Source organism: Enoplosus armatus, chromosome 6 (assembly GCF_043641665.1).
Source record: "Enoplosus armatus isolate fEnoArm2 chromosome 6, fEnoArm2.hap1, whole genome shotgun sequence".
NCBI lineage: Eukaryota > Metazoa > Chordata > Actinopteri > Centrarchiformes > Enoplosidae > Enoplosus > Enoplosus armatus.
In genome coordinates this window covers 1,514,804-1,528,932 of record NC_092185.1, presented here as the reverse complement: position 1 = coordinate 1,528,932, position 14,129 = coordinate 1,514,804, and the positions used below count along the sequence as shown (strand labels likewise).

General features: G+C 43.1%; 2 protein-coding genes across 4 annotated transcripts in view; one reads left to right on the top strand and one right to left on the bottom strand.

The window, feature by feature from the left end:
* Positions 1–664: 664 nt before the first annotated feature.
* Positions 665–7,371, bottom strand: LOC139286203 (dynein axonemal intermediate chain 4-like). Its single transcript, XM_070906937.1, has 17 exons — positions 6,978–7,371; positions 6,735–6,793; positions 5,679–5,812; positions 5,391–5,497; positions 4,965–5,121; positions 4,620–4,759; positions 4,079–4,246; positions 3,688–3,873; positions 3,391–3,539; positions 3,151–3,237; positions 2,693–2,847; positions 2,384–2,544; positions 1,902–2,008; positions 1,618–1,716; positions 1,132–1,358; positions 848–1,001; positions 665–729 (listed from the first exon to the last, which is right to left on the bottom strand). The coding sequence occupies exons 1-17, from the start codon at positions 7,369–7,371 to the stop codon at positions 685–687; spliced, it is 2,529 nt and encodes an 842-aa protein (XP_070763038.1). The 3' UTR covers positions 665–684.
* Positions 7,372–9,136: 1,765 nt separating this feature from the next.
* Positions 9,137–14,129, top strand: part of LOC139286476 (AP-3 complex subunit beta-2) — a 34,273-nt gene continuing 29,280 nt past the window's right edge. For all 3 annotated transcript variants that reach the window (XM_070907281.1, XM_070907280.1, XM_070907279.1), the window contains exon 1: positions 9,137–9,249. In XM_070907281.1, coding sequence (XP_070763382.1) covers positions 9,137–9,249 — 113 coding nt within the window. The remainder of the gene's footprint in view (positions 9,250–14,129) is intronic.

Sequence of the window (14,129 nt, the reverse complement as noted above, 5' to 3'; positions counted from 1 at the left end):
CAGTCTGTTTCTCAAGCAGTCTTTATAAATCTTCTAGTTAAGACCACATCTCCATGTCTCATTAGGAGGCAAAGTACAGGTAATATACACACCTAACGTTTTCATTACTGCACGTCACAGTTTAATGCTCCACTGGGTTTTATGTCTGCTGTAGTTTAGATGCTGATATTAGTTAATATGATCTGAAGCTAACTGATATTCCATGATGTTTTGTTTCATGTACCCTTTTTTGAACTATTGCTGGATGACAACTTTTGTAGAATATTCAGTTTCACACATTTTAGCCCAACTAGTCCAGCGAGTATATGATGCCCAAAACTGTGTCTGCTGAAGCATGAAGCAGTGCTTTTAATATCTTGTCATGGCCAGTGACAGCATCGCTCCCCCCTGCTGTGGTTGTCGTATCCTGTTTTGTAGTTATTTTCCACCAGCTGTTACTGTCATGTTATTGTTTTTATCGCTGGCACGTCTGTGTTTATCTGTTCTGTTGTTTTGGTCATAAAGACACAAACTACACTGCATGTAACATCATATAAAATATTTATTTCATACCTTCCTAGATACTTTCCAACAATTTCCCAAATAAAGTACGATAACCCAAACCTAAGTGGCTCTCAAACAACAGGCCAGCCTTGGTAGTATTACAAGTATACTGTTTTACATTGCAGTTTTTCAAGTCTGAAGCTACCTGGAGACTGCAGAGTGAATGATGTCTTCCAAAATGTCCACCTGAAAGAAAGAGTAAGAGACAGTTTGCCCTGTGGACAGTCTACTATAACTGTGGTGTTTCATCCCACACTGACTATTGTGATAGAATAGAATACGTCATAGGCCACCTCAGTTTTACCTGCTTGCCTTCTCTCACACTGAGGTTCTTGAGCTGGTAGACAGTCACTTGTCCATCACTGTCCCCTACCAAGACACAGTCTGTCCCTCTGGCAAACAGCAGGGACGTCACCTTCACACCAGGTGCAGCGTGGTGCACGATGGTTGGGTTCAGGCTAAAAGGAGAGGTTTGCAGTTAGTGAACACAGGATTATTTCTCATGGCTCATGTCTCAAATCAGATAAATGCATCAAATGAAAATCAACAAGACAAAGCTGGAGACATATAGATGTTAATCAGACTCACACGCTTGAATTCAGGTCCCAGACCTCCACTTGTCGTCCATTAATGGCTGCAAATATTGTGGACCAGTTTGGGGACCACCTGACGGCGTACACGGCCCTCTGAGTGGATGTGAAGCTCAACACGGGTGTAAAGCGATCCTGCTTCCACAGCTGGATGGTCCAGTCAGAGGAGCAGCTCAGGAACACGTCAGAACAAAATGGAGACCATTCAATGTGGTTCACAGGGCACTGAGAGAGAGCAGGATGTGATACGGAGTCAATATACTGCAACAACAAACATCCACATGTTTACAATTTTTATATTTACAGTAATAAATCAAACGGTAGTAAATGGGTAGCTGCCTCACTGAAGTCAACACAAGGTTATTATTATGTTATTCATTGCTCTACTTGTCACATGTAGAAATAATGACCACATTTTATTTGGTCAACAGGCTCGTAGTCTTCACACATTTCAAATATCACTGAATGATCCAGAAGGACTTACAAAGTGCTTTTGGTAAGTGTCCAGAAAGTGCTGACTGTTGGAGAAGGAGCACTTGTGGATGAGGCCCTCCCATGTGCCAGTCAGATAAATACTGGAGTCCTGCAGGACGACAGCAAACCAGGAGAGGTACGTGATGTATGCTGAAGTCACAGTCACAGTCAGAGAAACACACAAGCTGACAAAAGGTTAATGTCAACATTTCAAACTGTCCCTGTGAATACTGACTGTCTGGATGAAGGAACAGCTAGGCTCACTTAGAACCAGCCCATGATTGGCCCACTTACTGTTGGATTGAAGTCAACACAAAGACCAGGAGTCATTTCTGACAGAACATTTCCTGTCTTCTTCTTGTTTCCTGCAGCCTTTTGACTCCTCCTTAGCTTCATCAGGTCTGAGAACACGTTTTTAGAAAAGATACAGAATGAATGATGGTGTTCGAGCAGTGCTACACAGGTTTAACCTGCAAATCATTTACATGAGCATTCTCACAACAGATCTTTGTTAAACTGTTAAAAAACATAACTACATTTAGTGGTGTTTTGTCTCGCTAACTGCCTTCAAAAAATGGGTAAAAATAATTAACACCATTTTGCTACAAAATGATCTAAAATAAAATGTTGTGACTAAAATCTTTCAGTAAATGTTATGTCAACAGGTAACAATGTCACTGTTTACCTCTGAATCTACTACGTTTAGTTTTTATCATCATATGTGTTAAACTGTTGAACACTGCTTACATCAGCACAGCCTGTTCAGACTACAGTACCTATGCAGTCAAGACCATTGCTGCAGAGGAGCCACTTGGTAATCCTGCCATCTGCTGACACAGAGACGAGGGCTTCTACATGGCCCCCCCCTGATAATCTCACCCCTTGTTTGGTCCAGCTGACCTGCCACACTGGATGCAGGTGCTTTTTGGAACACTCACTACAAAAGAAAAACATTAGGAAAGCAGAAAACAGGTTTGGTCCAATAACCTTTTCTTTCAACGTAATGTGAGTTTATTTCCATGTCCACCCTCCACACACACACACACACACACACACACACACACACACACACACACAGTCCTCACCTGCTGTTGGCGATACATGCCGTGTTGTTGCGACTCCGGACATTGTAGATGGCGATAGTGCCATCGTACATCCCCACAGCCAGCTGGTCGGGGTTGTTGGCTGAGAAATCCAGGGATGTCACACAACTATGACAGTGGAGGACACACTCCGGCCACTGCACAGGGGACACATTTACAGTCACTGTCACACACTGCGTCATAGCACTTTACAGTTTCACATGACACTTCAACATGTGGACAGAAGGAGTCAGCCAGCAACGCTGCGATCAGTGGACGAGCCGCTCTACCTGCTGAGCCACATCACAGCCATCAAGTCAAACCTTACTTCGAACATACATGATAGATAAAAGCATTTCAGATATTTCCTATTACCAATCAATTTTGGTTATACTAGCGAGTTGAGATGGAGCACTGGAAGATGATGAAAGGAAATAAAAGGCAAAAATCTATAAATATACCGTGGGGTTTTTGAGGGACCAGCAGCAGATCAGCCCTGGTTTCTGGTTCCTTGAGTCCCAGTCACCGTGTCCCACAGCCAGCAGATCCTTACAGAGAGTACAGAGCACAAACAGAGAAGTCCAAGTGAAGTGTGGGACATTTAGCCTGCAATGTTTGCCCACCATGAATCTAAGTGGAATCAAGAGCAACCCCTGCTGTTCATTAATTTGCCTTTGTCTTGGGGTTTTGGCCTGTGTTACCGGGTTCTCCTTGTTCCAGGCCATGCTGGTAATGTTGCATCTTCTGGTGAGCTTGCAACTGAAAGCCCAGAGTCGTTCCAGAGCTGGAGATGAAGAGCTCTCCTCGCCCTCCTCGCTCTCTGCCTCAGGCTTCACCGTGCTGTCAGGGTCTGTATACAGTACTTATTCAGACACACTTACATTTTATAACTGACCAACTGTTTAGTTGTAATAGAAGCAGAAAGGACAAAGGTCCTGAGTCTACGGGGGGTGCACCTGCACCAACAATGTGAGAACACAGTGATGACCTGAGTTTACCCTCTCGTATGGGCAGCTGTCTATAAGCCGCCAGCTTGGGTTGAAAGACGTCTGCCACGATGCTCCTCTCCATTACTAATAAGCTGTCTTGGAATGACTCTGACAACATGATCATCTGTGGGTCGGGCTCAGCATTTAAACTGTCGCCACACATTTCCATTTCTAACAGTGAGCTCACGGTACTGCCTGAGGAAATGAAATATGAGACAATGATACACGTCAAATCCTGCAAAGCATTAATCAACTGCAGAATCTGTGTTTGGGATCTAACACTATGAATGCTTGAGGACAGACAGGTTTGTTGTTGTTCTGAGCCCTCTGCAGACCCAAGCACTTGCTGGGACAGAGGACTGGACTTTAACAGAGTCAGTGTTCTCCCAGGTACTGTTACCTGTGCCGACTGTGCTGCTGCTGTAGCTGCTGCTGCTCCTCCCTCCTCTCTTCTCTTGACCTTTGCTGCTGTTCACAGTACTCCCTGGATGGTCAACCTTCTCACTCTCAGGGGTTTCATTTTGGTCGCAGAAAGCGTCATAGATGCCCCAGATAGTAGCAATCATGCCTTTGGACATGAGAGAATGTAAACTGACTGTCTGACAACTAACAACCCTGCATTGGTTCTATGTCGAAGCCTTGGTGGACTGTGATGTGACAATCTGAGGTTGGAAAGTCAACTATAACAAATCTGAATCGATAACAATTGATTATTATATTTGAAGTTTGAGCTGTTTCTTTTCACTAAAACAGACCTGAACTTAGAGACTTAAATTTAAGTGTAATATTTTTGAACCAGTGCTTCACTGGCAAGTTTACATGTGTTTAATTATTGATGAGGTTTCTTTTTGAGCTACATCATAAACTCAAACTATAACCTGACCTGCCCACCAGAAATAAACACAACCAAAAACAGTACACAGAGTATAATTAAGCCTAACCTTTATCCACCATGACAATCGTGTCGCTCTGGATCTGTTTGTTTTTAGGTGCTCCATTGAATGTCTGCATTGATCGTGTCACATACTTATCGTTGCCCATTCTGTTCTTGCAAAGCTCAACATAGTGACTGTTTCTCTCTCTGTAAGAACAAGGTGAAAAACCCAACAGCTTCTTACAACCATGAAAGAGCGACATGAACTGAAGTGCATCAGTAAACATATGGTACAGTGTGTGACGGGCGGTTCCCAAGTTAAAGACATAAAGTACCACTTCCTATCGCCTGTTGTGCATTTCAGATCTTGCCTCATATTTAAGGAAACCAACAAGCAGAGGACTTTACTCACTTAATAGCGTCTGCATCATCAGCATCCTCTGACTCAAGGGTGCTGGCTATGTCCAGCAGTGAAATGGTATCTGTCTCAGAGAGGCAGGTGACTACTTCCTCGTCCAACATCTCTTCTGTCACATGTTGTCTCACGTTGTCTCGTTTCCTCTGTACCTCTGGCAGAGAACAAAAGACAACAGATAACATATACATACAGGATAAAATGTAATTTCATCATAATATGATGCTGTAGATTGAATTGTATTCTGCAGCAAATGGCAATATTTTATTGCATGTAACACTGCATTGTCAATAAATGATGGTACTATACATATTGAAGACTACTTTTAAAGAATGGAGAATATGATTATCACCTGGAGGAAACAGTGATAATAGTAAACATAATGACAATATATATATATATCTTAAAAAAAAGAATAGTAACCGCATGGAGCTGGGGGGTTCACTGGTATGTCCAGTGTTGGAACGCTGTCCGCAGTCTCTTTAGTCACTTTGGACAGGCTGGATGGTCGGCTGCTACCCATGACTGAGCTGCAAAACAATGTCATTACTTGGTCAGAGTACATTTTTGTGGTCAGAAATGTGTGGCTATATTTGACTTAACAAGCTACACAAAAAAACAACTGTAACACACAGTCATCATATTTAATAAAGGAACATTTCACCATGAAAGTCAAATCGGAAGGTGCGTATGAACGTTAACACCTGGTACCTGGATGAGGGCCCATTGAAGCTTGACGTGGATTTTGAGTAGTCTGACCCTGAGCTGAAAAACATTTCATCCAGAAATAATCTCTGTGGTTTGGACTCCGCAGGATACAGGGGCCGAGGAGTGACGCCCGACGCCTGCAAAGACAGAAACCACGGCCAGAAACAGTTAAGCATCTACTTCATGATTGCCCCTCATCAGGTAGGTTTTGGACAGATACATACAGAATTCTGACATTATAACTTAATCTGAATGTAACATGAACTCCTTGTGTTTCGTTGTTAATCTTAAACTCTTAATGAGTAAATTTCACACATAAATGGCTTTTTGATTGAGACTAGCAACGAACAAAGTCACCGAATTATGAAGAATTGTTTGTTAAGTCCCCTGAACTATTGTGACTTTTAGGTATTTTACTAGATAACATATTTACTATTATTGTTATTGGTACTTATTTGTTGACTTTATATGAGGCTGAACTTGAATGTTGATTTACACAACAATGCAGCATGAAGGACTGAAGGATGTCTCTGTTTGTTCATAATTAAACCAACTGAAAATATATGAATATATTTAGAAGACACCGACACCTGAGCTGCTCCTCTGGGCGCCTGACCGGAGCTCCTGTCCCGCTGTTTGTTGGTGCTGCCGCCGGCCTGAAGCGACCCTGTGCGGCTCCAGGTGCGTCTTGAACTCTGACTCACTTGATGAATTCCTGAGTTATTCATTGCTCGAGAAGATCTAGGAGAAAGCAAAACAACAGTTAGGCTAGCATAGCTACCACTAGCGTGGGTAAGCTAACTAGCTTAACTATGTGTTGCTGAGCTAACACTATGTCAGCTAGCTAAAGCTAACCGTTACCGTGTGTTGAAAAAAAAAATCACTTGTTGGGAAAGTATGAACTTACGAATTGAGCACCACACTAGCTTTCTTCGCTTTTTCTCCAGGGGTGCCCATTTATGTGTTCTGTATGTCCCCCCCCGCCCCACAGTTTATAAAACACCTATGTGTCTTTGATAAGCTAACTCTAGCTAACTCACTAACGGAATCTGTTCTCACAGCAGGGAGTCTCTTAACGGCTCGGAGTTGCCGTGGCAACGTGGCGACCCCTCGCGCCCCTGTCAGGTACTGAGACACACCTTCAGGTTGTTTCTGAAACTCACGCTCGTGTCTTGTAGCTCAGGTCTGTCGAGATATGAACTGTTACCGCAGACTTTCACAAAGACCTAGCCAGATAAATGTGACCTGTTCTAACCAAAGCTCCTGTTCAATACATCATGAATGTGCATGTGTTGCTGCTACATGTGTCCGGGTGGAGGAGGGTCTGTCTGGTCCATGACTGAGGCTGGTGGAGGAGGGTCTGTCTGGTCCATGACTGAGGCTGGTGGAGGAAGGTCTGGCTGGTGGAGGAGGGTCTGTCTGGTCCATGACTGAGGCTGGTGGAGGAGAGTCTCTGTCTGGTCCATGACTGAGGCTGAGGCTGGTGGAGGAGAGTCAGGCTGGTGGAGGAGGGTCTGTCTGGTCCATGACTGAGGCTGGTGGAGGAGGGTCTGTCTGGTCCATGACTGAGGCTGGTGGAGGAGAGTCTGTCTGGTGGAGGAGAGTCTGTCTGGTCCATGACTGAGGCTGGTGGAGGAGGGTCTGTCTGGTCCATGACTGAGGCTGAGGCTGGTGGAGGAAGGTCTGTCTGGTCCATGACTGAGGCTGAGGCTGGTGGAGGAGAGTCAGGCTGGTGGAGGAAGGTCTGTCTGGTCCATGACTGAGGCTGGTGGAGGAGGGTCTGTCTGGTCCATGACTGAGGCTGGTGGAGGAGGGTCTGTCTGGTCCATGACTGAGGCTGCTGGAGGAGGGTCTGTCTGGTCCATGACTGAGGCTGAGGCTGGTGGAGGAAGGTCTGTCTGGTCCATGACTGAGGCTGGTGGAGGAGGGTCTGTCTGGTCCATGACTGCGGCTGGTGGAGGAGAGTCTCTGTCTGGTCCATGACTGAGGCTGGTGGAGGAGGGTCTGTCTGGTCCATGACTGAGGCTGGTGGAGGAGAGTCAGGCTGGTGGAGGAGGGTCTGTCTGGTCCATGACTGAGGCTGGTGGAGGAGAGTCTGTCTGGTCCATGACTGAGGCTGAGGCTGGTGGAGGAGGGTCTGTCTGGTCCATGACTGAGGCTGGTGGAGGAGAGTCTGTCTGGTCCATGATTGAGGCTGAGGCTGGTGGAGGAGGGTCTGTCTGGTCCATGACTGAGGCTGGTGGAGGAGGGTCTGTCTGGTCCATGACTGTGGCTGGTGGAGGAGGGTCTGTCTGGTCCATGACTGAGGCTGGTGGAGGAGGGTCTGTCTGGTCCATGACTGAGGCTGAGGCTGGTGGAGGAGGGTCTGTCTGGTCCATGACTGAGGCTGGTGGAGGAGGGTCTGTCTGGTCCATGACTGAGGCTGGTGGAGGATTATTGCATGTTGCCTGTTTCTCCACTAGGTGGCAGTAAGTGAGTGCGATGCTTCAGCTATTATTAAAGACAACTGCAGTTTACTACTACTACTACTAATAATACTGATAATATGTTACTACCTTCTACTGCTGCTTGTGTTTCAGACACCATTGAAATCACTTCCTACTTATGTAATAATATGTAAAATCATAATAATCCTAATCACACACTCCTACCTACCAACCTCAACACAGACAATTTTGAGGTACTTGTACTTTATACTCACATATTTATACTACATTTTGGAGAAATATTGTACTTTTTACTGCACTAGATTTGTTTGAAAGCTTTAGTCACTAGTTGCTTTGTAGATTTAGATTATTGATACAAAACAGGAATCAACTAACAAATGATGATATATCATTATTGGTTCAGATGCCCGGCAGTATATAAAGTTATTTTATATATTATTATTAGTAGCCCCACCTTTACCAGCTGCAACATTAAAGTGATGGACACATTAATGCATCTTTAATTGTAATCCAGAAATATAATATATATGATTCTTAAATGGGCCACTCTGCATAATGAGTACTTTTAGTTTTGGTACTTTAAGTCTATTTTGATTTTGAGTATTTTTAAACTGTGGTATTGCTATTTTTACTTCTGGATACTTCTTTTGCAAAAGTACTTCAAAATTATACTTAAGTACAGTAATTACTCATAAGTAATGAAATGTTTATTAATTACTCTCCACCAGAGGCTTTGGGTAAAAAAACGGAAGTGGAAATCTGTTGAAGGGATCTTGAAGAGACCCTTCTTTATTCATGTGTCAAATACTTCCGGACTACAAGCTGTGAAAAATCACGTGACCAGAGCGTCATCCCTCCTCTTCCACCCATCACCCCCCCCCCCCTCTGTACCGAGCATCCCGGAGATAACGGCCGTGTGTCTGTGCGCCTTTAAGAGCCGCGTATCCCGCTGCCCTCTGCGCTAAATCTCCATCGCTGCTCCGTGAGGGGGAGAAAAGACAGAAAGCCACGGCCATGTCCGCCAGCTCCGCTTTCAACGACGAGAAGGGGGGCTCGTCCAGCGTCGGGGAGCCTGAATATGGTCACGACCCGGCGAGCGGAGGGATTTTCTCCTCCGACTACAAAAGGTACGGAGCTACCTGCCTCGGTGCCGCTTGACGCCGTTGTTATTTGTCGTGTTGTGTGTGTGTGTGTGTGTGGGGGGGGGGGGGGGTACCGGGGCAGATAATGGCGGGGGAGGTGCGGTGTGGATGCGGGTTCCTGTCTGTGAAGAGACAAACGGACAGCTTTTGAATGTCGGCGGACAGACGGAACTTTATTCGCGCGACGGTCCCGTGTCTGTGGTTTTTCTGCTCGCGGAGCTCTCGCCGTGATTTGGTCGCGCGCTGTAGACGGTCCAACGGGGGCCCGGTGCTGCTGTCCACCTGTCGTGGATGCGCTTTTACCGGTGTGTGTGTGTGTGTGTGTGTGTGTGTGTGTTCGGGGTGTCTGTATGGGCAGCGTGTGTATCATGGTGGAGAGGTGTGGAGGGCCTGGTGGTGGAGGGGGGGGGGCAGGCCGCAGCTCCGGCTTTTCAGCACCACCCCTGCTGGACAGCGCGCGGAGCGGCAGCAGCTCCCAGTGAGCATGTCGGATACACCGCAGGAAGTATTCACATCCTGTAGTAAAAGTACCTCTGATACTGTACACACTGTAAAACATACTCTCTCACGAGTCAAAGTACTGCATTGACAATGTTCCATCAGTGAAAGTATGGAAGTAAAATCAGGAAAATGTACTTAAAGTGTTAAAAATAAAAGGACTCAATGCAGCTAAATGTCCCCTGAGACCGTTTTACTATTAAATATTCTATCATTAGATTATTATTACTCAGGCATTCATGTAAAAGCAGGGATTTACTGGTGTAGTTGGATGAGCTAATTAGCTAAATAACTATTTTGTACTGACACTAATGATTATTTTCAATATGGATTAATCATTGTTTTCGATTGATTGTTTGGTTTGTAAACACTGGTTTGTGATAAATGCTCATCTCACGTTCTCAGAGCCCAAAGTGACGCCTTCACAATGCTTGTTTCATCCCACCGACTGTCCAAACCCCAACATTATTACAAAAGAATGAATAATAATAATGATAATTAAAAGGAAATCTTGACATTTTGAAGCTGGAGCCATGAAATGTTTTTACAAATGAATGTGTAAAGTAAAGCTGTCTCACTGGAGTGAAGTAAAAAGCAAGTTGTAGTGGAGTGGAAGTGTCTGACAGTCATTTTCTTTAACATAAACGGATCCTTCAGATGTGTTTGTAAAGAGTTATGAACACGACATGTTCAGAAATCAACCAGTCAAGTCAGTGCTCTCTGGGACTGTAAAGAGACGTGTTTCTGAATGACCTCAGACCTGGTTTGGCTTGTCTCTTCTGTAGTTTCTTGTTACTTATTGGGTGACCTGTACACTGATAGGATATATCTACAATATGCTGATATCGGTCGATATATCAGTCTAGCTCTATTCTTAACCAAACGGTATTCAGTTTACCATAAAAGACACAAAAACAGGACATTTTCACGTTTGAGAGGCTGGAACCAGCACATTTTTTATCATTTTTCTGTGAAAAATTACTTTTTACTTACAATTCAATTATTTCAAAATTGTTGCAGATTAATTTCCGTTCGATTGATTTATCAATTCATATCTTTCATAATCTTCGTAATAATGATAATCCAAGGTGAGCACTTAGTCATATTGAATATGTAACCATGCAAATGAGGCAGCATATTTATTCTGCCTCATCCTGAAACCCTGTAAAACCTTTTAATCCTTTTAAGATTAAAACCCACTACAATGCTCTTAACATCCATAAAGTCTCAAACAATATGAACCAAAAAAGACATAAAGGATCAGTTAAGAATTTTCTTAAGATATTACTCACATGTACATTTAAAGACTGATCGGTTTCTGAGGACACGACTTTGATGTGTAACAGCTAACAGACAACCAGAGGTTGATTTATTCATTAGAGCAACAGCTGTCCAGCACTGTGTTGTCCGTCAGGCTTCCTGCTCGGGAACAAGTTGTTCCTTTTTGCAGCAACTTAACATTAATACGACAGCTTTCTCATGAAGAAGAGCCAATGAAACGCTTTGTAATAAGTCATCAGGTATAAGTACTGTAGTACCTTTTACTGTACCTAAAGTGACTTACAGCGAGAGAGCAAGATACAGAAAGGTGTTGACCATAATGAAGGGTTGACAAACAGCGACGGTGTCCTCTGGATTCTTAAGTGGAAACCAAGAAAGAGTCATTTGGTGTAAACGGGACTTTGCTGTTGCAGGAGAGTTGTGGAAAACAATGCTAAATGACATGTTTATAGATCAGCTGAGCACCTTTTTACTGCTAGAATAGAGCTGATTCATGATTTACTCCACAGCTAGCTCTGAACTTTAGGACGTAAACTAACGTCTTAGAAAGGATAAAAGTGTAAATCAGTGTTTTGCTGCAAATATGCTTCACTTCTCTTTTTATGGCCACATGATAACATTCGGGATAACATGTGAGACTCATTGGGCTGAGGGGTGAAGTCTGGAGCATCGTGGTTACGGCACGAGGCCTCTTTCACGGCAGGCATTTCGACCTGACTTGTTGATTTAGCCATCATTCGTGACATTATTCTCACCTGAGCCTTGTCTTCTGTGACGTGTCCACATGTCTTCTGTGAAGAAGGCCAATTGGAAAGATGTATCTGGTACACTGGACTCTGTGTAGTAATATTTCACAGTCTGGTTTGTTTGGGGCTTCAGTAGAAAGATCAAAGTGTGACATGACCAAACCTTAGCTTCTTGCTTTTAGACATGTTGGTGGTCAGCCTTCGTTGTTAAATGTGTCAGCTGGATAGCTATGCTGTCTAATACTAATACTGCTGTGACTAATACTACTTAATGCACACATATGACTCTAATCTCACTTTCATATTACAATAACGTCCGTGAATTCTTCCTGATGAAGTCTTTCAAAGAGTTCACTGCATGAACCTTTTTCCATTTTTAGTAATTGTTTTGTATGAGTGGAGACTTGCTCTGTTAAGTTGTGTGATTTTGAAACAACTTTATTCAGAGTTTCTGTGAACTTTGATTGAACTTTTAGCCTTTAAGAGGTTTGTGTGTCTATGGCTGCGTTCATCTCACCTGTTTTGTTTTACACCTGTTCTCTCTGCATGTATGTCAGTTTGGACACACGTGTTATGGCCTTGTATTACAGTTTGGGTTGCCCCACTGAAACAGAAGAAGAAACGTGTCAAGCTGAAGCATCATCGGCTCTTTTAACATAATAATTAATAAATACAACAGCTTCACCATAATTCACCAGCAGAGGGAGCCCATTGTTTGTAGATGGCATTTGTAGCTGTGAGCTGAGACCTTTGGATCTGGAGGAGGAGGAGATTTTTCCCTATTAATATTAATATTAATAAAAACAATATACTTTATTTACACAGCACTTTTCAAAACAAAATTGCTTAAAGTATTAAAGTATTTATCATTGTTGAAACAGGATTTAAACATTTCTGGACAGCAATGAGGCAAATCAAATCAGACAATTAGAATAATACAAAGATAAAATGGAATAAAATACTAAACAATAATGTAAGATAAAACAATAATAATGAAACAGAACATGTTTTAACATGATGGAAATAAAACGGTGTGCTAGAATCCATAAACAGCTTCTTTGGAAAGAGTTTTGAGAAGTCATTTAAAAGGTGCCAGCGGAGGCTGTTTGTCAAACGTCAGTCGTTAGTTTTAAACTACTTTTGGTTGATTCGTCCTTCATTCATTCAGGTGTACGCTGGGCGTTGTGTAGATCTGTGTTTGCTGAAGTCGATGTCTCCTCACTGAAGGTAGATTAACCAGTTTGTCTGTAAACATGACAGTGAAAGTGCTGACTCGACCTTCACCGCCGTCTCCTTGGAAACACGGCGGATATGAAATGTTGCTTCAGTCCTCAGACCATGTCGATCTCTCTGAGTGTCATTACTCTGAGCAAAAAACACATTTCCTCCTCCTTTAAAGCCTACTTTACTGCTCTTCATCGTGAAATGACTATTGTAAGTTCAGCAGGGTTGTTGTTAAAGTATTATTCTTTTGTATTTCACATGTGATGGTCGCTCGTCTTGGCTGATGATTCAGTGGGCTCTTTTTTTGGCTGGTTTAGGTGCCAGTTATGTGAAAATATGACTTTTAAATGCAATTAATGCCAGAGACATGATAAAAGATTGGTAAAAAGATCCAGGAATTGAAACAATCTAAAGAGTAGTTCAACATTTTGGGTTGAATCAACAGACGAGACGTTTAGCTTAGCATAAAGCCTGGAAACAGTGGAAAACAGCTAGCCTGGATCTCTCCAAAGTTAACAACAGCAACACGTTACATCTGAAGTGTACAAGTGACGAATGACAGAGTCAGGCTAGCTGCTTCCCCGTCTCGAGTCTTTATGCTAAGCTAAGCTAACTGGCTGCTGGATGTAGCCTTTCATTTAGCATACGGACATAAAAGTGGTATCAATTTTCTCTCGGCATGAAAGCAAAATGTATTTCCAAAAATGTCCAACTCTTCCTTAAAAAATAAACCGTTTCAGGACTTACATACATGCTAGTTTATTAATTCATGAAAGCCTACATGTATTCCCTTTGAGGTGCCCTGTTACTGGAGGCCTTCTTCATTTAGAGAATATGATACTGCTGCACTGCACCCAAAATCAAAAGTTTTGACAAGAAGACGAGAAAATCTCAAAGCATCTTTTAGATTTTCTGTCGGCCGTTGGCAGCAGAAGTCTTTTGTAGTCAGGATGATAAGAGATTTACAGAACTGGATCTTCTTGGGGATGCTTGAAATAATGACTGTGATGTTTCTCATTTTTGTGCTGTTAGATGGAGAATAGTTAGACTAGATTGTTTTTTAAAAACCTCCTAAATTGAGAGATTGAACATGTTTGTTAAACATCAAATCTCCGA